Raw genomic sequence first — 25,609 nt, forward strand, 5'->3', positions numbered from 1 at the left:
TCCTCTGTTTTACAATATTTATCAAGTTAATTCATGGACTCATGAACTTCCTCCATGCCATGACTTCAAGTGTTTCTGTGGGGACACTTGAGAAAAAACGGTAACTTTCAGTGACATAAAAAAGGAATAGACCATGACTCTGGAAACCTGAGTTCTCTTATGTTCAGCCAGTTTAGTCATTTGTTTGTGACTCTGAGTCACTGAAATGTGATAACTAATGACATTACACTTATGAAGAGCTGAGTACCTTGATATTTTGATCTTTTTCAGTAGGTGATTTTAGGTAGAAATTATCTATCTTATCCTTTGTTAGGCCTCACTGCAAAGGGAAAAGACTACCCATAAGAACCTTGACTGCTACACCAAGGGTCTCTACTTATATAAATTGCATGGTCTCTTTTCTGGTTGTTGGGTCACAGGTGGCTCGCATTCTGAATTTGCAAGTAAAGTGCATCTCGGTAAATTAGGTTAAAAGTGGCAGAACGGTCACAGGCTGAGAACATCAATTCAGCTCTCAGCAGGTGCAAGCCGGAAGAGCCTTTTTGCAGGAGAAAGCTTCCACCAGCTCTGCACCTGCTCCCTAGAGAAGGAACCAAGTATTAGAAGGGCTGCCACAGGAGAAATGACTCAACAATATCGTTCATAAGCCGGATGTGGCTGTGTCCTTTCTAACAGGGGCATGTTTGTTGCCATCTCAATGATATCTAACCTAATGGGAGGGACTGTTTGTGAAAGGGCTCAGAGGAAGTCTAATGGGTAATACCTAAAAGGATGCATTATTGCTTAGATTCTATCAAACAAACCTGATACTGGCAGAGCTGTTCTCCCTGCTCACAGAGGGAGCAGAGGAAATGCACAGATGTTCCTCATCATTTCACCTAACAGTTTAATCTTTTCCTTGAGGTCATGCTGCAGATGAAGAGTAAAATGATAATATGATCAACAAAAGTTAAGATGGGGAATGTGTTGAAAGAGTCTGATTTAAAATGATGAGATACATCAGACTCTTCTTCATTCTCAAGATTTAGAAGAGGCTGTTTGGAACTGTGAACTGTAAGTGGGTGTCTCACAGAAAAAGAACACTGGAAAATTGTGGGACAGAAATACAACCGGGGAATTAAGGCAGGATCTCAGTGCTCTAAGGGAGCTTGTTGCCTCTTTCTACTTCAAGTCATCCTGTGTTTCACCCGCAGCTCAGATTATTTCAGCTAACCAGATGATGGAATTGCAGCATCTCCAGACATGGTGAGAATATCACTGAAACGTTTGGAGGAGGCAGTCATTTCAGGGATACATTCTTTTTTTTTTTTTAATATAAATCAATACATTTATTTTTGGCTGTGTTGGGTCTTCATTGCTGCGCACGGGCTTTCTCTAGTTGCGGCGAGCGGGGGCTACTCTTCGTTGTGGTGCATGGGCTTCTCATTGTGGTGGCTTCTCTTGTTGCAGAGCACGGGCTCTAGGCACATGGGCTTCAGTAGTTGTGGCAGGCGGGCTCAGTAGTTGTGGCTCACGGGCTCTAGAGCGCAGGCTCAGTAGTTGTGGTGCACAGGCTTAGTTGCTCCGCAGCATGTGAGATGTTCCTGGACCAGGACTCGAACCCGTGTCCCCTGCATTGGCAGGTGGATTCTTAACCACTGCGCCGCCAGGGAAGTCCCAGGGATATATTTCAAGGAGAAATGAAAGTTTTTGCGTGCAAGTGTTTGTCTTTGAGGGGGAAGGGGTGTTGACAACAGGACCAGAATCGGTGTGTACATTTCCTGTTCCTGTTTCCTTAACCAACATCCTCAGGGCATCTCTGTCTTCTTGGGGGCAAGGTGCTCTGCTGCCCTCTTTTTTGGCCTCCTTAATCTTGTCTATATGGCACCTGCTGCATGGAAGCATCTGTCCTGTAGGGACGGGGCTGGGGTTGCACGAGTTTGCCGTGTTAAAGTATGGGAGGAGATTCACAGAAATGAGTTTTTGAGAAGTTGGCATCAGTGCTGACTTAAAAAAAAAAATTCTCATCTCACATGTTCATTTTTCCTAAAATTGAGGGGCCTTATTTTTAGAATCTCAAACCTTTGGGCAATAATCAGAATTACTGAGTGGGTGGAAATCACCTCTTAACCTTATTTTAAAGGCTCATGTACACTTTACAGAAGCAATTTTTCTAGCCCTGGACTTGAAGAAAATATAATTACTGTCTTATGTTTTTGTTTATTACTATAACCAAGCAAGTTGATTTTAACATTTACTCTTTATTGTGTTGTATGAAGTACCTATGTAATGCAAGTATGTACTGTACTAAAATACCCATATTTCCAAATAACATTATGTGGTGTAGCCCACAGTCTCTGCAGAAGCATTGTGAGTAACCTGTGCCTTTATACTTTACAATCCATTGTTGGCTGATGTGAAAAGTATGATAACAGATGAAGAAAAAAAATAAAAAAGCTAAGTATGAATACATTTTTCCAAACATACACATACACAGCTTAGAATGGAATCCCAATGGAAAGTCAAATGACCATACTTGATGTAGTACCTATAAAATGTAGACTCTGCAATAAAGAGCCAAAGGCACATAAAAATATATTTTAACTTTAAAAATAACTTAGTTACAGTAATACTTTGCTTGTGTCTTACCAACATGTAGCTGACAGTCAAAATTTCGCAATATAGATATAATATATAGAGATATATAAGAGCTACAAGCAAATCCCCGAAACCCATAAAGTTGTTCAAATGTGAAAACAGAGAAAAGTTTTAACACTGAAGAATTTGCTATGGTGAGCCCAAACGATATAATATAGAAAAGAGTCTAGAAAAAAGGCGTGGGTGTTAAATAAATTTTGACTTCCTCTTGCTCAGAAAATGCCAGAGTACTGTAAAGGTCCTTAATGTGACTGGCACGGCCCTTCATAAGTAGTGCCAGTCCTGGCCAAGCCAGATTTCTTATGTGTCTGAAAACAAAAAATGTGAGCTGTACATCAGCAATGCCCGCCGAAAATGGGTTCTGACTCACTTCCTCTCTTTGCCAGGACAGGTTTGTTTTTTTTCACTGTTTTTGCAAACAGGGCATACCAGGTAAAAAAATATTTTGTAGGAAAGTTATTTTAGAAAACCCATCACATGACAGCAAGTATAGCCGGCGAAGCTCTTCTCTTTGTGGTTAGTTTTGTTTTGTTCTGTTTTTTGATACCTTTTACCCCAAATGAAAAGAGCCAGCGGTGCCCTGTTACTTATTTTTATCCATGACATTCAGCACCTCATCTAGAAATGAGGGCCCAAGATCGAGCTGCAGGGAGAGGAGGGAACCCGTGAGATCAGAGAGGGACTCCTCTGATTTAGTCTTTTCCTTGACGAGCTCGCACGGGGCGGAATGGTCAAACATGTCCTCGGCCGCCCAGTCGGGATACTGTTCGGAGAGGCTGGAGGAGTGGCTGCCCCTGCCCTGGCTGGACTGGGATGCGGACCCGCTGGACCCCCACGAGACGTCCCCCTGGTGGACCGTCCCGTTCTCCAACAGGCTGCTTTCCTCCGGAGCCTTCTCCTCCATGACCGGCTCACAGCTAAGCCGGGGCAGCTTTCCCGGCCCTAAGGACTCCTGTTTGGAACTGAATGTCACCGGTGACAACAAGGGCAACATGAGTGCCTGGGACCCTCCAATGGTTGGGAGGGAGATGGCGTTTTTGAGCACCGGAGAGGGCGTTTCTGTGAACATGGAGTCGGAGGTGCTGTTGGCCCGTAAGAACTCGTTATGCCCGGGGAACTGGCCCATGCGCGCTTTCTCCTGGTTTCCAGGTAGAAGCTCATAGTTGCCTTGAAGAAAGGAAATGTCTCCAAAGACATCGTGCTGGCCCTCTTTGCCAATGTGAATGGTGTGGCGGAAGTCTCCAAGGGGAGGGCTGATCATATCTGGAGACAAGATGTCCCTCAGTTTAAATTTCTTTCCTTTCTTGTTATTGGCAGCTTTCAGGTAAATTGGGGTCTTGGCTGGCATTTTGGAGTTTGAGGATGTCGATTTTGCAAAAGGGGAAAAGGGTGACTTTCTTCACAGATGTTATATGTTTCCCAATATCCTTTTTGATAGGAACTGTCACATCATTTTTCTCAAGTAGCTCAGAAGTGGCTCTGAAACGAGATGGAGGTCTAAGAGGCCTTCCTGGACTTACAGCCAAGCAGGGCTTTCTGGAGAGCCGGTTACATCCGCCAGTCCCTTCCACAGCATGGAGAAACCTGGAAGAGAAACCAAAGCAGGTTATAATTAGCTGACCCTTCAGGGATCACTTGGGCTTGACTTTTTCACTTTTTCAAGAGCCTATAAATAATGGCAGGACCAGTTCCCGTCTGAAGCCAAACTTTGTTTCTCTCCATTAAGCAGGATAAAAACTTTGATCTTAACAAGGGTCCACTAATCTTAGTCTTACTTCAGGGGAAAAAAGAAAAGGAGAGAAAGAGAGATTAAAAAACCCAAACATATGACATCAGCACTTTTTAAACATGGTCATGGACACAATTTTCTGGATACGTCTGAGATTTTAGTCCTTTTCCTCTGTTATAAGAACCGCTCTCAGCACATGAGCAGAGTGACTTCAGCTCCTTAGACACAACTGAATTTGTTTTAAAATATATTTTCTCTCTTGCATTGGCGTTCACACTAGCAAGACGAAGAATATTTTGTTCTTGATTGACTTCTTTATATAAATAAAAATGCAATACAATGAAGTCCTATAAGGAAAGGAACTGGAAATATCATTTACTAAGTGACAGTGAAGCTAGTATCCAACAAAATCTCAGTGAGAATGCATTCTTACAGTTGAGAAAACTGAGATTCGGAAGTCAAAAAAAAGGAACACCCTTTCTCAGTAACATAAAGCCATTATGGAAGTTGGAGCTGGAATCAAGTTGTGGCAGAGAGAACGGGGCTGTCAGAAATTTCAGGATTTTAACCTAAATGGGAAAAGAATTTGAAAAAGAATAGATACATATATATGTATAACTGAATCACTTTGCTGTACACCTGAAACTAACACAACATTGTTTATCAACTATACTCCAATATAAAATAAAAATAAAATAAGATTGTGAAAAGCAAAAAACAAAATTCACGATTTGGCGACATGCTGAAATGGAAGGAAAAGAACAAAACTGCTTCTTTTTCAAAGAGAAAAGTGTGATCATACATAATAGGTTGGGTCTTCACTTGAGAATACTTTAGAAACATTTGCTGATAAGTTTGTATCCTTTCCCTGTGGTAGGCAGGGTTCCAAGTAAGTGGCCGCCTGGTGTTAATGCCTTTGTGGGTAGAACCTGCGAGTTGCTTCTAAACAAGGTGATGAGATGTCACAGCCCTGATTAGGTTACATTATAAAAGATTCCGTCTTAGTGGACTGGAGGGAGGCTCCCTTTACTGGTTTTGAAAAAGTAAGCCACTGAGAGAGGGCATATGGAAATGAATTCTGCCAGCAACCTGGGGGAACCTGGAAGTGGATCTTTTCCCAGTTGAGCCTCCAATGAGACCATAACTCCGACCCCTAGTTTACAGCCTGATGAGACTATGCATCTAAGCCCTGCCTGGACCTCTGACCTGCAGACACTGTGAGACAGAACACAGGTAGGGCTGTAAGCCACTATGTTTGTAATTTGTTACCCACGTAGAAAGCTAACACACTCTCCCTGCACATGCTATATGACACAATTAGAAGTGATGGGCTACAAGAAGGTTTGGGGCTCTCGTTTTACAGATGAGAACCTCTTCATCTCTTGAAAATAATCCTCCAACTCTTCAGTCACATCAGCTGACATGGAGAAGCTAAACCCTTCGCCACTGTGGGAATTCCTAAAATGGCTCTGCTGTGACCTCTCGCATTGGGCTCTCCTCCCCCTGGCTGCAGAGCAAATAAATAAGTAAATACTCCGAGGGCTGGGTTAGATGGTGGCTTGAGAGCCACATTTGCTTTGTAGCAGCTGGAGGCCGTCTACATCTGCCCCATATTTCTTTCCTTTCAGCAACAGTTTTAAATTCATTTGCCTGTGGCAGATGGTGAGGACTCTGCTCCAGCCAGGTAACAAGTAGCTCTGTTTGGGAAGTGGCAGGCACCCAGGCCTGAGGAGGCAGAGAAGGATGAGCTGGAGAGACCACCCCTATCCTGGCTCTGGGAACGGGGAGGAGGCCAAGGTGGCATGAGGGTTTGCACCCAGTGCAGGCTACCCTGGAAGTTGTCAGATAAGACCACACACTCCCCGGAGGTGCCTGGTGGGTCGGCCTTCCCACTTCAGATTAGGAAGGCCCAGAGATACCATGTTACTAAAAGAGACGCTTGATACCAAGTGAGTAGATGGGGAACCCTAGCATGGGAAGACATGCTTGTGAGTCTGACATTCTCATAGTTTTAACTCTAATTTGGGTCTTGTAATAGTAACAGAAGTGGAAGCCCTGGGTCTTCGTGCTAAAACATCAATGTCCTTCCCCTCTAAGTGCACAACAGCCCAGGGCCCCTGCCACCCAGGGTGCCTGGTGTTGCCTCCCTGCCCCTCTAGGCACAGTATGATGACCACCTGCAGAAGCAGCTAGGGCGCTGGGCCTGCAGAAGGTGGGGGGCAGCCCCGAAGAACAGCTGCCCACTGGAGCTGTGTCCTCAGTGCACAAGGCCAGGAGGGCAGCTGCCATGGAAAGATACAGTGTGTCCACTGCAACTCCAAGGCATGTGAGGGCTGCATGTGGTCAGCTGGTGGAGCCAGGGTTATGCAAGGCCAGAACCAAGGCATGGCATTCATTTCAGATTCTTTAGAAAAACAAAAATAGCACGAAGATGCAGCTAGAGTGCTTCTCTGCTCCTCTGACTGGATCACTCACATTCACCCTTTACCTGTACAGCAACTGGGGATATTGGGGAGCAAAAGCGAGGAGAAAAGGTAGAGGGTATGCCTGCTACACTTGGAAGGCCCAGTCCTCAGTCCCTGCCTGGCCACAGCCATGGCCATGGGCCCTGCAGGCCCCTCGGCAGAGGCTTGCTCAACCTGGTAGAAGCTGGGTTTTATGTCAGTGGAGTGGATGCAAAGGTGGGAGACAAGCAACAAAAAAACAAAGAAAAAAGTAAGAAAAGGGTTGGTGAGCAGAGGCTAGATAAGCTGCAGGCAGTAGATTCTCAGGAGTGGGAAAAGAAAGGAGAAACCTTAAAAGGCATTTTTCTTTCTTTCTACAAATATTTACATAGTATTTACTGCATGACAGGGATGGAGGCTTCTAGGACTTTGGAAGCAGTAATTTGTATTGAATTTCTATTGTGTGCCAGGGCTAAGAGCCCTCCAATTCATTGGAAGTTTAAGGAAAAAAAAAAAAAAAATGGGAATTTGGTGCAAAAATGTCAGTTTTACAACTTTAGACAAGTTGATGTTTGTGATATGGTGCTGGGGAAATATCTGAGAGCTCTGACCCATCCATCTTATCTGTTATCTTTCCTCCTCCAGCTCAGGGGCAACCATGCTTGATCCTGGGAGAGACAATCCAATACCCTGACTGCTTCCTCCCCTCCTTTCTGCTTTCTGAATGTTCTGGGCTCCTTGGCTTATCAGTCAGTGGACAGCCATGCCCCAGGCTGACTGCTCAACAACTTCTATGCTGTTGCTAAAGCAGGAAACTGCAGGGTGGTTTCTTCACTGGGAACAAAGTGCCTGGTCCTGGAGAGGGTATGTGTGCATCTCCTGGGAACCACCAACGTGTCATATGACAAGAAATGTTTATTGAGAACGCCTCTATGTGCTAGGCACTGTTCCAACCTTCGGTGTGTTCTAGCTCACTCACAAGAACCCATGTTAACACCCCCATTTTACTGACGAAGCATCGAGGCACAGGCTTTGCCAAGGCCGCACGGCTACTAGGCACTAAGCCAAGTGGCTGGGCATGGACTCCAGACATTGGGGTCTTGCCATTTAAGGAGCACACTCCCTGGGAAGTCAGTCAGCTCCCAAATGATGAAGGGGGTTCTTTCCAAAGCCTCTTTAAGATACAAATATGTGATAACACGATGGGCTGATAAGGGTGGGGAAGCATGCACAGGTCTAACCTCAGTGGAATGCAGTATCTATGAAAACTACAAATCACATTCCTTAGGCCCCAGAATTCCACTTAACAGAGATTTATCCAATTTACGTATATGGGAAATAAGGAAATAATATATATACAGTGTTGTCAGTCCAGCATAGTTTATAACAGCCAAGAGTTGGAAACAACTGAGAATTCCCTGGTAGTCCAGTGGTTAGGACGTGGAGCTTTCACTGCTGGGGGCCCGGGTTCAATCCCTCGTCAGGGAACTAAGATCCCACAAGCTACGTGGTGCAGCCAAAAAAAAAAAGGAAACAACCTAACTGTCCACCTTTAGAGGACTGTTTATACAAATTAAGGTGCATCTGTACAAATGAATATTACACAGGCCTAGAAAAGGATGAAGCAGCTCTTTATATGCTGATATAGAAAGAACTTCAAAGACATATATCTTCAAAGGAAAAAAAAGAGAAGTGCAAAAGTGTGTAGATAACATCTATACTGGCTTGTATGTAGATAAGCTTTCTCTGGAAGCATACACAGGAAATAATGGTGAGGTGCCCACGGGGAGAGGAAGTAGATGGAAGGGGCTAAGGGTGGAAGAGAAACTTTTCACTGTACATCCTTTCATGATTTTGGATTTCTGAACTACGTGCATGAATTAGCTATTTAAAAAAAATAAGTACGAGGGTTGTTTCAGGCTCAGATTGCACTTTCCTGCAGAGACAATTTTATACGTAGGTCCTAAAAAGTCTACCAAACCCATGAGTCACTGATCATAATGCAAAAAATATTATGGGAAAGTGGGTTCAAAAGCCAAAATCTTAAGGCAGAAGGCCTCTGAGCCTCATCTCACCTGAGCTTGTCAAAGGGACAGGTCATTCCTTTCTGTGGTGATCAGGCCTTCACCAGAGGCTCCACTAGCCTGTAATTGTAGGATGGAAAAGGTCTCAGAAGAGGTTTTTCGTCAGAAGGAAATGAGAAGAGGGAAGAGACCCAGGATGCTGGGGAAAGTGTGGGTGGCAGGGTACCCATGTGGAGGGAAGCACAGGCAGGTGGAGGTACTGGGGCTCAGGGGTATAGCTCCTTCTCTGAGAGATGGTGGTGCTGCAGATGAGCAGCATTTTATGATGGAATGGTCCTAAAGGCCACAACACGAAATCCCGTCCCTCCTCACCATTTTCTGAAAAGGAGACTTGGGCTCCTGGAGGCTGCTGGTGGCTGACCCACGTGGTAGCAGACAGAGCAAGGGATGAATCAGGGAGAGCCTGAGTCAGGTGGACACCCAGGAGGAGGTGAGCCAACCAAAAGGGCTTACAGGCCTGACTAGAACTGGAGAGCCAGCCCTCCTGGGTGTTCCATGATCCAAATGAAGAGCATTTCCAGCCTTTGCGTATCGGTCAGGACTCTACCACCATCAACGGCTCTCCACACTTGGGACTGTCCTGCTCTCCAGCTTTCCTACATTGCAATCATTCCTCCACTCCCACTGTCTTGGAAAGAGAGGAAGGAAGAAAGGGAGGAAGGGATGAAGGACTGGAGGGAGAAAGGAAAGAAAGAAAAAGAGAAAAAGAAACCATCCTATGTGTAGACCTTTCTCAAAACCCTGCCCTTGACCCTGAAATCTGAACTCTCCAAGATTGCTGATCCCGTTCTCCAGAAGTTCTTAGATCACTGTTTGCTCCTCTTCCCCGGCTTAGATGACATTTGAGGTAATATTCATCTTGGAAATTATAGATTCCTCTGAAAACAAAGGTTCTAGCTCCTGGGCACTGGAGAGGAGAGATTGACCAACAAAAGGGTTCAACTCCCCAGTCAGTCGCCTGTCACCGTCTATCAAGGTTAGAGAGGATGTCCGGCAGATGTGTGGGCGAGAAGTCCAGCTGCAAAGGCACAGACCCTCACTCACAGGAACTTGTGAGAAGCTCAAGGGTTCCAAGACACAAAAGGACTCAGGAGGAAGTTGAAGGCATGGTTTTGATAAGAAAGTCAGTGTCAGGTGGTCATTCCTGTACCAGGCCAGACAATTCCAGTTTCTTACATGTGACTGATTTAAGCATAAGTGACAGTGTTAACAAGAGAAATCAACACAGAAATAATAATTCAATGAAGAAAACAACTGAAGTGGCCACCCTTCCCTTCATTTCCTTATCATCCTTTTGGTAAAGAGAATGATGCTGAAAAGACCAAAACAGGGCAGCAGCCAGGAGGTGGGGGAGAAAAGCAAAGGGTTATGAAAAAGTCACACACTCAAAAATCAGTCCCTGGATGACCAGAGTTGACAGTACTGGCAACTCACAGGGCTCTGAAAAGAACAAAGGGGTTGAGATTTTTAAAAATTCCATTTATTTTAAGAAAGGAATGTTTGGTTTGTCTACTAATTGTTTTTAGATTAATTCTTAGGGGACAGAGAGGATAAAAAAGTTCTTGCATCCTGTACAATAGGTTGCAATGTTAATCTAAAACACGCATGCATAAAAACAGGGCAGGTGGGGGGGAGGCATGTGTGCGTGTGGCTGTCCTGGGGGACCTGTGGGCCTTTTCCTTTCTTCAGCTTGCAGGAAGTGAGTCTGCACTGGACTTCCCCTTTCTTGCTTAGTTGTCACATCCTTCCAAGACCCCCTAACTTCGTATCACTTTTCGCTTTGTCTCAGTGTTGAATCAGCATGCCCTTCTTCCTAGCACCCAGATGCAGCACCGCTGCACCATCTGGGCCCCAAGCAAAATTACTTGGTTATTCCTCCTTTGTGCCTGAGGCAACAGTCCCAGGGAAGGATGGTGGCATGGCCAAGAACCCGCCACCCCTTACACCCACAACCATCTCTGGGGTATTGCTCTCTGTTGCCAACATAGGGGAGACAATTCCACTGCGATGAGCCCTGGAAAAGTGTATTTCACCCTGGGCTTCACACTTTAAAGGGATAAAGGTGACCTGGAACATGTTCCTACAGGTTCCCAGGAGTCCAACAGGGAGACAAAGGGACTCCGTCAGGACACGTGAGAAGGTGAGGCGGAGCAGCTTAAAGAAAACTCAAATACTGAGGGAAAATGAATCTTCAGGGATCTGAAGGATTCATTGAACTGCAGTGGAAAAGGGTTTAACTTGTTCAGTATGAGAGGCCCTAGGGCTACAAAAGCAGAAGCTACAGGGAAACAGCTTTTGGATCCTCTAAGGGAGAACCCAGGGTTCTGGCAAGATGGAATGGGTTGCTGTGGGAACGGGGAAGTGTACCGGGCATGCACGGAGGATGTCACCGGGCAGCGGCCTTGCCCCTGAGCATCTGAGATGTGCACAGTGGGTGGGGTCTCGTCCCTATTCATTTTGAGTCTCCCACAGGAGAAAACTATCACTGCTCATTTCCTTATGGCTCCACATCACACTCACCCATAAAAAACACTCAGACTTTTCCTAGAAGACTTTCCATTTTAAGACAGCAGTTATTACTAATATAGGGATGACCAGACAACCTTCTGTATCAGAAATACTAAAATATTATGATGATGAGGGCACTCATGTCAGTCCTTTTGCAAACCTCTGTAGGAGTGTGTCTCTGGATCAAAGTATTTTAAAATTCAAGGAGAAAAAAAAAATCATACTACTAGAGATTCAACATTGAACTTACATGAAAATCTAAGACAGAAATAAATGTAACCAGAGAATACCCTGGTAAATGGCATCCTGAAGGGATGCTTTTCATATTTTTAGTCTGTTTTACTCCACCCATGAGAAGATAAAAAGATGCCTTTTCTATTTTTAGATTCTTATCCTCTCCCCATATTATCTGAACTGAGGACATAGCTATATGCTGCAAGCCTATAAAACGCCATTAGCTTAGTTCCCAGCCGCCTGGCTGTCATGCAAATGAACTTATAGCCAGACTGAGCGGACTATTTTATAGACCCACTCAAAGTCTATGCTACATCTCAACCCGCAATTATTTATAAAGGGACTTCTCGTTTATGATTCAGCTACAGCTTGTATTTATTTTTCTTTTACAACCCTGATTATATAGAGACCCACAAATACCATATGGGAGACTCACTGCTAATGTGCATACACTTCTCACATTTATAGGATCTAATTGTACTGTTTGAAAGGGTTTTTAGAAGCAAAATTGGAAGACAGAGCATCCACCTCAAAGTACCAACCCTGCACTTTTGAAGAGAGGCCATTTCAACCTTTCTCCCTATTAAAATGAGTTATTGAGGAGGACTCAAGACGGATGTGGAGCCCTGGCAGTTATAACGAGGCAGGAGAAGGGCCTGGCTCATTTACCATGACAAGTTTTACAAGGGATTCAGCCTCAGGGCTGGGCAGAAGGACCAAGGCAGAGGTGCTAGCTGGTGGATATGAATCAAATAAGACCATTCCTGTGAACTGCTCCCATGCTTCTAGAACTAATGGATCTGACCTGGTTTGTGAAGCTGCAAGGACAATATCAATACAGGATGAGAATCTCACCCTGAAGTTGTCAGCAACATTCAGCTGGGAATTGGCTCAAATCTGAAAACTCAGCTCAAATCAGATAACTTGTAAAGTTGCTTAGCTGCTCACCAAAAAAATAAAAAGAAAAAAACCCCTAATATTTAAGTCAGTAACTATTCTATGAAAACTCCAACTATGGCAATAGGAATATCAAGTGATCCAAACAGGTTTGACAGGTGTCCAGAAATTCAGACTATGGTCACTTGACTCATACTACATATGGTATAGTGTTCTTCGTCCTTTGTCTTCAGAGCACATCTAATTTAGGTCTCTTGACTACTCTTCCTTCCCTAACAGGATGAAGGGACAGATAGGGATTTCCATGCCATCCTCCCATCCTGCTAGGGCCCTTGACAATCGTCCACACTCATTGCAGGGGCTCCTCTGCATCACACCAACACTGGGTATGTTTGGAACCTGGCAGTGGCCAGTGCATTCTCTACCTACTTCCACGGCAAACCCCACTGTGTTATAAACATGGAGGAGCCAGGATTTCAGCTATGGCTGGACTCCACAGTCTGTGCTTTTAACCACTGCTGATTTGATAACTAACGTGACGACTGCTGTGGAAGTGGGTTGAGAATGGGAGTGTCTATTCCAGGCTATCTGTCCTGAAGTCTGACAGCACCAAGAGGAAATGATACACTATGATCTCAACATCAGTGAGAGGCAGAGATGATAACCTGACCTTGTCATTAACTAAGAATGAATAAAATGGTCCCAGATACCAGCCTCTCCAACTCACTAGAAATTTTCAGTATTTTTGCCCTTGTCAAAGAATCTCAAAAGGGATTTGACTTCATGTGAAATAAAAGCCATGAGATTAAAATTCTGAGGTAATAAAAGCCCCTGAGTCTCAAGGAGAAAAAAAAATATCCTGTTCTTAGAAAAAAGCGTTAAGTGCTGGTAATTATTTTCCCAGAGGAAACACGTGCATCGTGGCCATGCATCGGGGCGCCTTGTACACCCACAAGGCTTTCGCCGGGACAATGGCTCCATTCCCTTGCTATTGACACGTGACTTCCCTCCTGACTTTCTGAAACTAAGAAACCTGTGTTCCTTACGTGAATTGTTCTCCCACCTCTTTACCATCAACCATTATTCATAACATCCTCCAAGACCTGCTTCAGTCACTTCCTTCCTGGAGAAATTCTCAAACTCACCTCACGCAATCCAGGCTCATTACTGCCTTGCTTGGAGGTTTTCTTAGGGCTCCTAAAGAGCTTATATTTGTTTTCTTTCCTGTTCTCTTGTGATTTTGGGTCTGATATCTTCTGGTAGGTAGTAAGCTCAATAAGAATAAGGTAGGCAAAGGTGCTATAAAAAAGGAGCCGCTGTTGTTAACAGTCTCTTCTTTATGCTGGATCACTTACAGAGCCTCCTCTTAGGCTGCAAACACAAGAGGCCCTTAAATTTTATTGAATAAGCCCTTTTAGTTTTCCCTATGCCCATCCCTTAGATCAAGGGTCTGCAAATTATGGTAGGTGGGTCAAATCCAACCCTGTTGTCTGTTTTTGTAAATAAAGTTTTATTGGAACACACCAGTGCTCATTTTTTAATGTACTACCTTCAGCTCAGTAGTTCTCAACTGAGGGTGATTCTGTCCCATTCCCCCCACCCCCACCCCCGCAGGTGACATTTGGCAATGTCTAGACATATTTTTGATTCTCATGACTGGGGGTGGTGGCATCTACTGGCATCTAGTAGACAGAGGTCAGAGGCACGGCTAAATGAACGTTCTATGACGCACAGGACACTGCCCCCACAACAAAGAATTTTCCGGCCCCCGTTCCCTGTAGTGCTGAGGGCTGGAAACTGGTAGAGCTGCTTTCAAATGACAAGGTCAGAGTTGAGTCGCTGTGATAGGCTGTATGTGGCCATCGAAACCTAAAACACTAAACTGACGCTTTATGGGAAAAGTTTGAACCTCTGCCTTAGACGTTGGCATTTTCACGGGGTTGGATGGTAGTTGTCCATGGCCCAGCCCTCAACAGTCTTCCAGCAATCACACCCCTGTCCTTGGCCTCAACTACCTCTAATGCTAACTTCCAAATCTGTGTCTTCAGCCCATACATACCTTAGTCTAGACCAGTGCTACTCAAAGTGGATCTATGGACTAGGTCAGTCCACGATGAGATAAGGAAAGAAATTGAAAGTAAGCTTCTAGAAACTTTATGACATAATAAAGCATGCGGATCTGTGGATTTTTCTTATTGGTCAGACTCTTGGCAAGTCTGGGAGCTGTGTATGATCAGGTCTGAGTGGAAACTGGGTGTGGTCCAAGCAGCTACTCATTGTGCCGGGTATCCTATACAATCCATTGGAAATTGAAACAAAGAAACAAAACACTAAAAAACACTGGTCCTTCACAGAAAGAAGCACTGGACTTTTCTCCCCTAGTCTTTCATACCTTTCTCTGTTGCTTCCTTCAGGTACTTCCCGTTCAGCTTACCCCTGATGGAATTTGCCATCTTTCCTCCTCTTGCCAGCCCTCAGCGTAGGCCTCCTGTACTTTTCCCTCTCGGTAAATGGCAGGAAGTCACCCAAATCCAAAACCCAGCTGTCATCCCCGACTCCTCGCCCTGCCTCATTCTCCACATCAAGTCCTATTACTTGTCTCCTCTTGTCCATCCTACTGCCTCATGCCTCAGCCTCACTTGTAGCTTTCACGATCTCTTGCACAAGGGCATTTGCCTTCCCACCTGTCTCCTTGCCTTCAACCTCATCTTCCACTTTATGTTTCAGTCTCTATCAGAATGCACCATCTAGAATGCTCCCTTAACCTTGAGTGGCAGGCCCACCCTTACAGCCTGGAGATAAGATAGCCTGTGAGGCCCACTTTAGCAATCAGGGTCTCGCCCAACCCTGCAGCTACATGTCCAGCCAGTCCTCAAGGCCTATACTACCCTTTTATACCTCAAACCCACCAACTCTCACACTATACTGCAATAACTAATGTCTGCTCCACTAGGCTGCCTTCTCTTGGGGACAGACTATATTTAATTCATGGCTGGTACTGAACAAATGTTTGTTAAATGAACAAATGAGAAAGTTTGAGATTGCCTTGACATCTTTCCTCTTCAACCCTGCCTGCCCTGCTGAAAATGCAATCTGAGTCTTTCTGTGACTCCTACAGGAAAATAAATTTTAAAAATCATGTAGCAAGGAGCTGTCATCTATTTTCTTGTGGCAAAGGGTTTCTTTCTTTTCCTTTCTCTATCCGTGCAGGGTAAGAATTTAACAGTTTATCAATGTGAGCCACAGTAATTCTACAGACTCATATAGATTTTTGAGATTAAGGCAAAAAATATTTGTTGACATGCTATTTCAAAGGGAAAAGACTTCCATGACTGCCATGTGCAAATAGAGTCTTAGAGAGACAGGCAAGACTCTAGAAAGATCTGACAATACATTTCCCGGAATGCAGACTTACTAGTTACATTTAAGCCAATCTTAAAGAATGAGGCCCAGGAGAAACAATGAGCTTGCTCTCCTGACCTCTCCTTTCAAAAGGAAATGGATTAAGGGGAAACTTGGATTATTTAGCCCAAGATATACAAGGGAACCTGCAAGAAACTGTATAATGAACATTCTACAGAAAAAGATTGTTTTAATATCAGTGTATAGCTAGCACAGATCAAGTACTTAAAAAAAAAAAAACACCACCTATTAAATGAATGAACACATGGGCAAGCAAAACAGTAGATAGAGCTCTCACTGCTATTCTAGGCCTTAGGGGAGGAAAGAACTGGGTGAAACATTGAGCCAGCCCTATAGGATTCTTTTACAACTCCAGACCATATGGGGGCCAGTTACCTCCTGTGTAAATGGGATAATCACCCCAAACCCGTCTATCTCTCAGGTGATTATAAGAGCTGAGTGTGAAAATCTTCATAGAGTGCTATGCAAGCACAAAGCATCTTTATCCCAAATGAAAAAGCAGAACATCTACTGAAATACAGTGCTAAGGAGGGGAACCATTCTAATTGCCAAAATAACCATATCCATTTTCTCCTTAAAATGTCTCTGGCAGTCACCAATATATGATTGCAGATGGGGCTAAAATGATTTGTGTCTGCCCTGTGAACAACTGGAATTCTTACCTCCAGCTTAATTAGAGAATAATTCTGTCAACAGGACACGGAGCTAACTTCTTTACATGTACATGTATCCTTTATCTGCAAGGGCAATTCCTCCAGCCTTGAGAACAAATGGGACTCCTTTGAGTTAGGAAAATTACAGCCAATGATTGGTCAGATGAAGAAAAATTTAAGGGCATACAGTTATTTTCTTTAAATATTTGGTGAGCTGTCAGGTGAGAGGGAATCAGTACCATTCCAAGAAAAGAATTAGGTGTGTGATTAAGGTTCAAGGAGAGGCCAGGTGGGGCTGGATGGGAAGAAGTCTAACCAACTTGAGTTAATCAGCTTAAAGAATGGGAAAGGCCCATCAAAGGAAGTTTTCCAGCTGAGCCTGAGACTGTGGTAGGAATTCCAGAGGGGAGGGAGAGCATTCCTGCACTGGGAGAGGAGTTTGGGGAGATACCCGCTAGTCTGTGTTCCTCATTTCAAGTAGCAGCCCCCGGTATGTGCATGTAAGCTTCATGTACACACAGACAGGTAATAGGATCATAGATTTGTGTTTGAGATTTATTTATACTTAATAAAGAAAACGGATGTTAGAGTTCTAGCTTCTAGGGAATTTTAAGAAAAAAACAATGCTTTTTAGTGAAGTTAAGACTATCCTTAGAATAAAAAGACTTTTTACTGGTTTATAAAATTTTCATTATCTTTTCTCATTTTCCTGATATTAAGGGTACAAAGCAATGCCAGTGACTTTCTCTGAGAGCCTCAGCTTGCTCATCTGTAAAGTGGGGATAGTAACGGTGTCTTCTTAGCAGGAGACGACACATACAAAGCTAGTGTACAGCAAATTCAGGTTTGCTTTTGGAACTTTTATTTCCCCCCAATGTTTCTGATCTGCTGTTGGCTGCGTCTGCAGATGCAGAACCCACGGATACAGACAGCCAACTGTATAATTCCTCATTCTGCGAAAAAAATGGAATTGGGAAGAAGTCACTGTTTTACTCCCCATACTGCCCCTGAGATATGTCGGCAGTGGCACTACCTGCCCTGTCAGGTGAGCCCACAGCTTAAGGGCTTAAGAGGAATACAGAACAAAATCCACCCACGAGCGTAAACTTCTACCAAAACTTATGTAAGGCCAAAAATCAACATTAGTTTGGAAAACATTTCACTCTGAAGTCATCTGAGAGCAGGAAAAGAGTTTCCAGTTTGGTGCAATGCCGTGCACAGTGGGACATGTGGCTTGAGCTGATTCATTCAGCGAGCAGCAGGCTTTGGAGAGAGCCTTCCATATGACTTCATCCAGTCCCTGGCTAGTCATTCACCTTCCACAATGTCCATTCAACAACAAACATCTAATAAGGACCTACTGAGTGCCAGGCACTATTCTAGGAACCGAGGCTACAGCAATGATGTGCTCACAGAGCCTACGTCCCAGCATGGAGACAGATGATCAGTAAGCACACCAATGATGAGTGGCTCATGCAGGCATGGCTGAGAGGTCTAGGTGAACATTAGGAAACAACAACGCTCATCCTTCCAGCACCGGGACTGCCCAGTCTGTGCTGTAAGCGGACACATGGTACCGAGCCACCACAGTCACACCTGGGCAGGAGAAAGCTTCAGTGGAGGTTGGAACAGCCCGGCCGAGAAGACTTTGAGGAAGTTCTGGTGGTGGCCTGATTTTCAGAGTACCTTGGATGATCATTATCACCAAAACCAAAGGATTGGAGGAACCTCCTTTTGAATTTGAACATTTGGTAGCCTGGGAAGGAATAATTTTACTATGGTCAGACTTAAGCTTGGGTAACTGAAAAGGATTTCTGGCTTAACAATGCTAAGAGAAGATAACACAGGTAGGACTAGATTGTCCATTTTTTCATTAAGTCCTATTGTAAAAAAGATGAATGCCAAGCTAAACTAGGTTCAGTCCCTACTCTCAAAAGAGCCAGTAGTCTAGGCAGCCACAAGGGTCAACAAATGATCATTTAAACACAATCAGTGTTAAAATAGGAGAAGGTACAAGACACTATGGAAAATGCCTCAGATACAAGGAAAAACCAAACACAAAAAAACAGAATCACAGCTGTTTAGAGCCAGGAGAGAGCTTGGAGAACTTCTACCAGCTTCCTCTGCACCCCCATCCTTCCCCTTGCACATCTTCCCAGACTGAACTTACCCAGAGATGGGCAAGGATTCACCTTGTGACATAGCTGGCCAGTCAAGGGCTTACCCCCGTCTCCTGCTGTGTTAAAAATCAATGTTACGTGTCTGAACTGCTCCTTGGCCAAAAAAAAAAGTTTAAAAATTAAATAAAAAGGGAAAGAATTCACATATATTCTGAAATGGCAAAGCCACATTTTACTTAAAAATGACTTTGCTTGTTTAAAAAGTTGTGTGTAGCCTAAATGATTATAATGGATTTGAACAGAACGGGTCTTTTTCAACTAAACACACAGTCATCTATCATTGGCATGATGCGTCTACAAATATGACCTTCAAGTTGTCACCAGAACATGACGGATTCCCAAATGTGTAAGCTGTCTAAATAGAGGCCTGACTTTGAAGTTCTCTGCCCTCCATGTTGGCTTGGGCTGCCCTGCCCAGATTTGCACTAGGTCTGTTTTTTAACGCAGGGTTTTACATATTAGTATAGTAGTAAGACTGCTATGCTAATAGGTGTCACTGATCCTGGCTCACTGGATTCTAGAGCTAGAGATGATCTGAAATCATCTAGAACCAAAACCTTCATCTTAGAGATGAGAATAAGACCCCGAGAGGTCACAGTTCCACAACCTGGGTCAGAGCTAAGACCAGAACCTATGTTTTCTGATCTACAGTCCCTCTGTGATTGTCTCCACTTAATTCTGCATGAGTTTTATCAAATAGAATGGCGGGGTGTTTGCTAGCATCTTCTAGTGCGTTCCTGTGTCTCTGGCCCTGTACACCCTGCAGTTCTCTAAAAGGTTCTTGAGTTCCTTCAGCTCTGTAGGGCAGGCTACAACGGGTGGTGTCTGCCTCTGGCTTGATGGTTCCCAAAGTGTTTCTTGCTAGACTAGTCCTGGCAGCTGCTCTGTGGGCAAAATGATTTGATAGACACTATCTCGGTGTGGAGATTCACTGTACCAGCGACATTCAATGCTCTGAAAAGTCCTGCAGGGAGGGACCTTCATCAGACTGGTTTCCCAAAGAATCCTCTTCTGATGCTATTCCTGTCTCAGAGTTCACATGAGGTGGTGCTGTATTAGCTAACTGCAGGTGTGTGATCTCTGTAACACTCTAACAAAGAATCAAAGGCTAGAAGGTTAATGATGACTTTCTCAAATATGCAAATAAAACCCAAACCACTGAAAATCCAGGTTTAAAAAAATTTTTAATTTGAGGTTCAAGCATTCTACTATTAATTCATGACTTGATCAAGAAAATACTAATTTGAACTCATCAGCCCTTAAACTCATCAGTTTTCTTGGCTATTCAGAAATAGCAAACTTTCTAATATCAATATGATTTGTATTATAAAACTGTATGCTTTAATTTAAAAAACTGCTCTTCTACCAGAGGTACTGTCAAACTCAGTCATCACTATGAGACTGGGTGAACCCGGGCACTCAAGAAGTACAATAAGGCCAAGGAAGGCATCTTTTTCTAAAGGAAAGAACATACCTGACTGTTGCTGTAGAACTATTTGGCTACTGATATTATTTATTCTGGTTTGTGGGATGCTGTTTTGGTTTGTAACCTTGAAAGGATGGGGGCAGGAAAAGGGGAGATTCCAAATGGAGGTGAACAGTCCTAACGCTGTTGCCCTCGGTTTTGAGACAACTTGGGTTATTTCAAGCCAAGACATCCCTTCCAGAACCCCTACTTCAATCTGAGCAGCCTCCCACAGCTCATCACAAACCCACAGTATCAAAAGCAGTGGAGGCCAGGCAGGCCCCTTGGGTTATCCAGGGCACCCCTCTAGGTTTCAAAGGCCCTCTTGCTCTTTCACACCAGAAGGTTATCTGGCAGGGTCTGGGGCATGTACAGAACTTAGAACTGTAATGAGGCCCGAGTTTTGCCAAGGACAGAACCTTCCTGCACACCTTGCTCGTGGTTCCTGCATCTTGCTTTAGCTCCTCTTGGGGCAACATCACGAGTGCCAGGGACTGCAGGGCCAGGCACCATGGATGTGGTCACCAGTCTCAAGGAGGTGACTATCCAGATCAGTTACTGGACCATGCAACCCCCTGACCTCTAGAACTTCAAAGTAAGGATGTGTTCCACACACTAAACTCCACTTCATGTTTGGGTCCTGATATTCCTAGTAAATCTGTTTGTTTATGGTATAAATTAAACTGCTCGGGTTACCGCTAGCAGTTTGATGCTGGATCCACCGCAGATGACCACTGGCCATACTTGTGAGTTGAACTATCTTCAGTAAATAAAATAATTCACATGGTATTCCCAAAGGCTGGCAATTACTGTCATCTTCCTTTGGGCAGTGGTACTGTGAGATGCAGTGTACTGCGAAACGAGTTCTCTGTCAGAGGCCAAAAACCCTTAAGAGTCTGATATAATAGCTTCCCTGGCCTTCCTCCCTGTTGGTGAGGGTGGGGTATTTATTTAGCATAAGGTCAAACAGACCTGAGTTCAAACCTGATTCTGCTACTTACTTAGCTGTGTGACCATGGCCAAGTTACTAAACCTTTCTGAGCCTGTGTTCTCATCTGGAAAATAAGAACAATACTATCTACCTCAAAGAGCAGTTGTGAATATTAAATGAGACAACAAGTATTAAGCACCTAGGGAAACAACAAAAGCAATAACGAAAGCATCAACTTTTTATTGGGTCTACTCTGGACCTGGCCTGTTCTGAGTGTGTTCTTTTTTAACTCATTTAATCCTCAGAGTAATATTATCCTCATTTTGTAACTGATAAACTGAGGTACACAGGCTAAGTAATTTGCCCCAAGTCACACAAGTATTAAGTGCCAGGACCAAGATATGAACCCAGACAGCCTGCCTCAGAGGCTCTTAACTTCAGGGTTTTTTCCCCATCTCCTTAAGCAGAAGATGCTGATCTTTGTGGAAAATTAGCCAATCATTCATGCACATGCTGGGTTGCTAAACTGCATATGCATGTTTAGGTATGTTCCTTACTGTGTAATTTGGGGCAAATTATGTAAGAGGTCTTTCCACACCTGTAAAATGGGGATATTAACAGTGCCTTCCTCATAGAGTGATTATTAGAAATAAATGAGTTACTCAAGGTAAAGGGCTAAGAACAGGGCTTGGCACTTAGGGCAGGCTCCATGTAGGAAGTACCTTTGACATACAAATTCATGGAACAGTGGGATATATTAGGAGAATTCTTTGGCTTCCGTGCTTGGTAAAGATTTTGTGGCTGGCTTAATCTAGTAGTTTCAAATGACTATACTGTCCTTGCTCTCTGGCAAACATACTGCATTTAAAAAACAGATTTTGGGGCTTCCCTGGTGGCGCAGTGGTTGAGAGTCCACCTGCCAATGCAGGGGACACGGGTTTGTGCCCCGGTCTGGAAGATCCCACATGCCGCGGAGCGGCTGGGCCCGTGGGCCATGGCCGCTGAGCCTGCGCGTCCGGAACCTGTGCTCCGCAACGGGAGAGGCCACAATAGTGAGAGGCCCGCGTACCGCCAAAAAAAAAAAAAAAAAAATAGATTTAAGTTTTTATTCCATCAGTGAATAAACAGGTACACAGGATTCTAGTTAGAAAGAAAATTAGGCCCAGCTTAAATAAAATCAGACTGAAAGCAAGAATTTTCATAATTAAAAAAAAAATCAGAGCAGTCTTCCTAGAGGTTTTTCAGGTTATGAATTGGAAGTCCACTCTCTGGATAAATGTTATGGCTACTGGGCAAAGAGCTTGTGAAAAATTTATGGCCTGGTAAAAGTCTGTTGGTGATGTAGGTTAAAACAACTTTATCCCCAATGCTGTTGAACACCACGAATTTTAGAAGGGAAAAAGGGCAGCTTTTGTGAACATGTTGGACATAAAACACCACTTTAAAGGAAAAGTTGGACAGCAGGTAGGACAAACCAGCTCGTGTGAACAGTTCTGCAATGATTTTTATGGCATTGTATTTATTCATATTGCACCACGTTTAAATTTACAATAAAAAGCAAAAAAATGTGCAACACTTATTACTCTGGCTGTCTTTACATGTTCCACTGAGATACAAAACAGAATTTCACTGCTCAGATCTTAAGGGAAGGGGGAGCTCATCTTATTTCATGTCTGTAGCTGCTGCCACAGTCATAGCACCATGTTCCAATCATGGAATTCATAATGTAAATCTCTTGCAGATGATAACCACTGGAAAACAGGAACTGCCATGGATCCAGAAAGGCTTCCAAATTTCTCCTCTAATGTTCTTATCTGTGAGCCCAGAGGCTGGTACTGAGTGTTTTATTCAATGAGTGATGCCTGTTGGGAAACCTACATTCTTTAAGAGACTTAATGAAGAACTCTCAACCATTCCTTGGTTCTTTGACTATTAGTCTTTATCATTAATTTCACATGACACAATGCCAGACATTTCACAACTGCCCTAACTTATCTCTGAGTGTTTCAGCCTAATCTGAAAACATACCTGTGTAGCTTATTCTTAACTGTCACAAGAGCTCATAACAGATCTTAGCTGGTATCAAAAAGAGAATCTCTGGAACTGTCCAGAAAAGAAGCTGCATTTCCTTGGTCGTTAGATGAAAGATCTTTTCGAAGTTAGAAGGTTATAGGAGTCTTTTAAATTGCCTTAGGGATACCCCTGGGGCATCATCAGGGCTTCTAGGTGAGCCTTTTGTCTCCCCGTGCTTCCCTGGGAAGTCCCCAAGAAAGGCTTTCCTATTCAAATCTGCTGCTCTCCAGATTTGTGTTCTTTTTTAAAGGCAGCGCCCCCAAGAAACTCTAGGATGCTACTGTGAAGCCTAAGAGCTGGGGGGTGGGGAGGAAACCTTTGTCTCCCTAACACACTCATAAATTCCCTCCCCTTACCCAGCACCTCCCACCCCACCACCTAGCATGCATCAGCGGCGACTCCCCCAAATACACCAGGTCTGGAAAGATTCATGTTGCAATACCCTTCTGACATTCCTATTCCCGCCCTCATTTTAATTCACTCACTTTTTTTTTTTTTTAAACAAAATGTAATTACTTGACTGTCAGCTTGGGCTGCACTCTGGGGCTTTTACTCCTTTCAACACAGCTGCGCTCCCGGCTTTGATGCTGCTGTCCACGCAGCTTGTCCCAGCCACAGCCTGGCTCTCGGTAATGTAACATTCAAGTGCATATTTATTTTTAAACTGACCTCTCAGACTGTACAGTATAAAGGAGGTCCTGCCAAAAAATATGCTACTTTCTATTTATAAGATGAAACACATGCCTCCCGAAGTCGAGAGGGGGATGGAGTATAATAATCCATAACGAAAAAATGGCCAGATCCATTCGTCCTTACATGTCCGATACTTGTCAAGACAGTTAGTTTCAAGGAGAAAGGGGAAAAAAATATTGAAAACACTTCAGTTGTTCAGAAACCACCGTACAAAAAAAAAAAAAATCGACTGCCAGATCTGCAGGTTGGAGCCCCAGGCACAATGCCCCTCGTCAAGTGAGGAGAGGGCACCCAGCGGGTATTGCCACCTCAGATCTGCACCGTGCACCCTGTGCAGCCCTGATGCCAATCCTCGGTGGGAGGGGAGCGGTAGCCATGTGCGGCTTGTTCTCAGATGGAAAAATGCAGTACGCGCCCAGAATGGCTGTCAATAGCTCGGAGGGTGCAGTGTAGCCGCGCAGCCTCACCCTGAAAAGTGGTGGGCACAAACGGTGGAGCTCTGCGATCTGGTCGTGCCGCTCGCACCCCTCCCAGTTTGCTTTATGTCCCCTTTGATCCGTTGGACACCAGCTGGAAGGGGATGCCCTAGGTATCCCTGCTCCCTGTGCATTTCCAAGCCTAGCCCCCCGCGCACGCCGGAAGCGGCCACGGCCGCCGGTTTGGACATACACACGCGCAGAGAAGGAGCCGTGGGCAGGCAGCAACTCACCAGCGGCGCCAAGGATCCCAGCCGCTGACCCCGGGGCCGGGCGCCGCAGTTCCCGAAGGCGCACGCAGTCCCTGCCCGCCACGCGCAGATCCAGCCGGGTCGGCCGGAGCGGCGCCTGCTCACAGCATTATGCGCTCGGAGACGGCGTGAAGGCGCCCAAGGCCGGGGTCTCTGAACTCTCCCCCAGCTCGGGCCCCACCGCTGCCCTCCCCGCCCTCTCGGACCGCGGCCGGGAGAGAAGGTGCAAGCTAGACTGAGCACTCCGCAGCCGTACTCCCGTACCGAACCTGCGAAGGGCGGGGCGGGGCGGCGCGGGGCGGGGCCGGCGGCGCGCGGGGCGGGTCAGGGCGGGGCGGAGGGCGGGGGCCGCAGGCAGACCCTTCTAGCCGCTGTACCTGAGCCCCGGCCCGGAGCGGGCGGACCGGGTTCACCCGCGGCCCGGCCTGCGGGCCCCCAAAGGACAATGGATTTTCATCGTTACCGCCCCAGCGCCACCCCCAGGGATGCGGCTGCCCTGCGAGAAGCTGCGTTCGGCTCCCTCGGCACAAAGAAAGGTCTCGGGATGCTCGGTTCGAAGAGGGACCCGGGGTGCTAGCTCCAGGGTGCCCGAGGACAAAGGGACTCCGCCCGCACCCCGGACACCTGTACAAAACCTTGTGCGCCCACCTCTCTTCGTCCCAACGATCCGATCTAGCCCGGCAAGGCTCCGGCGCGGCGGCCGGGGGGCCCTCGGGCAAGAGAAGCCACCTGACCGCGCCGCCCCGGCCCGGCCTCGGGCCCCCGGGCCACTCGAAGCCCCGGTTTGGGGGGGAGGGTCGTGTTCTGACAGTTTCCAGCTTGATCCCCTTGGAGCTGCCGCCAAAACCCGGAGACTGGACTTGGCGCACTGGAGACGCCAGGGGCTGCTGGCTGAGCAGGGGCAAGCGAACAGCCGACGCTGCAGGTTTTT

The 25,609-nt window shown here is 45.3% G+C and overlaps 1 protein-coding gene across 1 annotated transcript; it reads right to left on the reverse strand.

Annotated features, from left to right (window-relative positions):
- Positions 1-2,220: 2,220 nt before the first annotated feature.
- CDC42EP3 (CDC42 effector protein 3) lies at positions 2,221-24,949 on the reverse strand. Its single transcript, XM_024753473.1, has 2 exons — positions 24,661-24,949; positions 2,221-4,221 (listed from the first exon to the last, which is right to left on the reverse strand). The coding sequence occupies exon 2, from the start codon at positions 3,983-3,985 to the stop codon at positions 3,221-3,223; it is 765 nt and encodes a 254-aa protein (XP_024609241.1). The 5' UTR covers positions 3,986-4,221; positions 24,661-24,949; the 3' UTR covers positions 2,221-3,220.
- Positions 24,950-25,609: the final 660 nt, after the last annotated feature.

This window comes from Neophocaena asiaeorientalis, unplaced genomic scaffold, assembly GCF_003031525.2.
Source record: "Neophocaena asiaeorientalis asiaeorientalis breed wild unplaced genomic scaffold, Neophocaena_asiaeorientalis_V1.1 scaffold171, whole genome shotgun sequence".
Taxonomy (NCBI): domain Eukaryota; kingdom Metazoa; phylum Chordata; class Mammalia; order Artiodactyla; family Phocoenidae; genus Neophocaena; species Neophocaena asiaeorientalis.

What these genes read in the sequence shown, in the direction of transcription:
- CDC42EP3 (XM_024753473.1), bottom strand. Translation starts at nt 3,985, where the DNA reads ATGCCAGCCAAGACCCCAATTTACCTGAAAGCTGCCAATAACAAGAAA.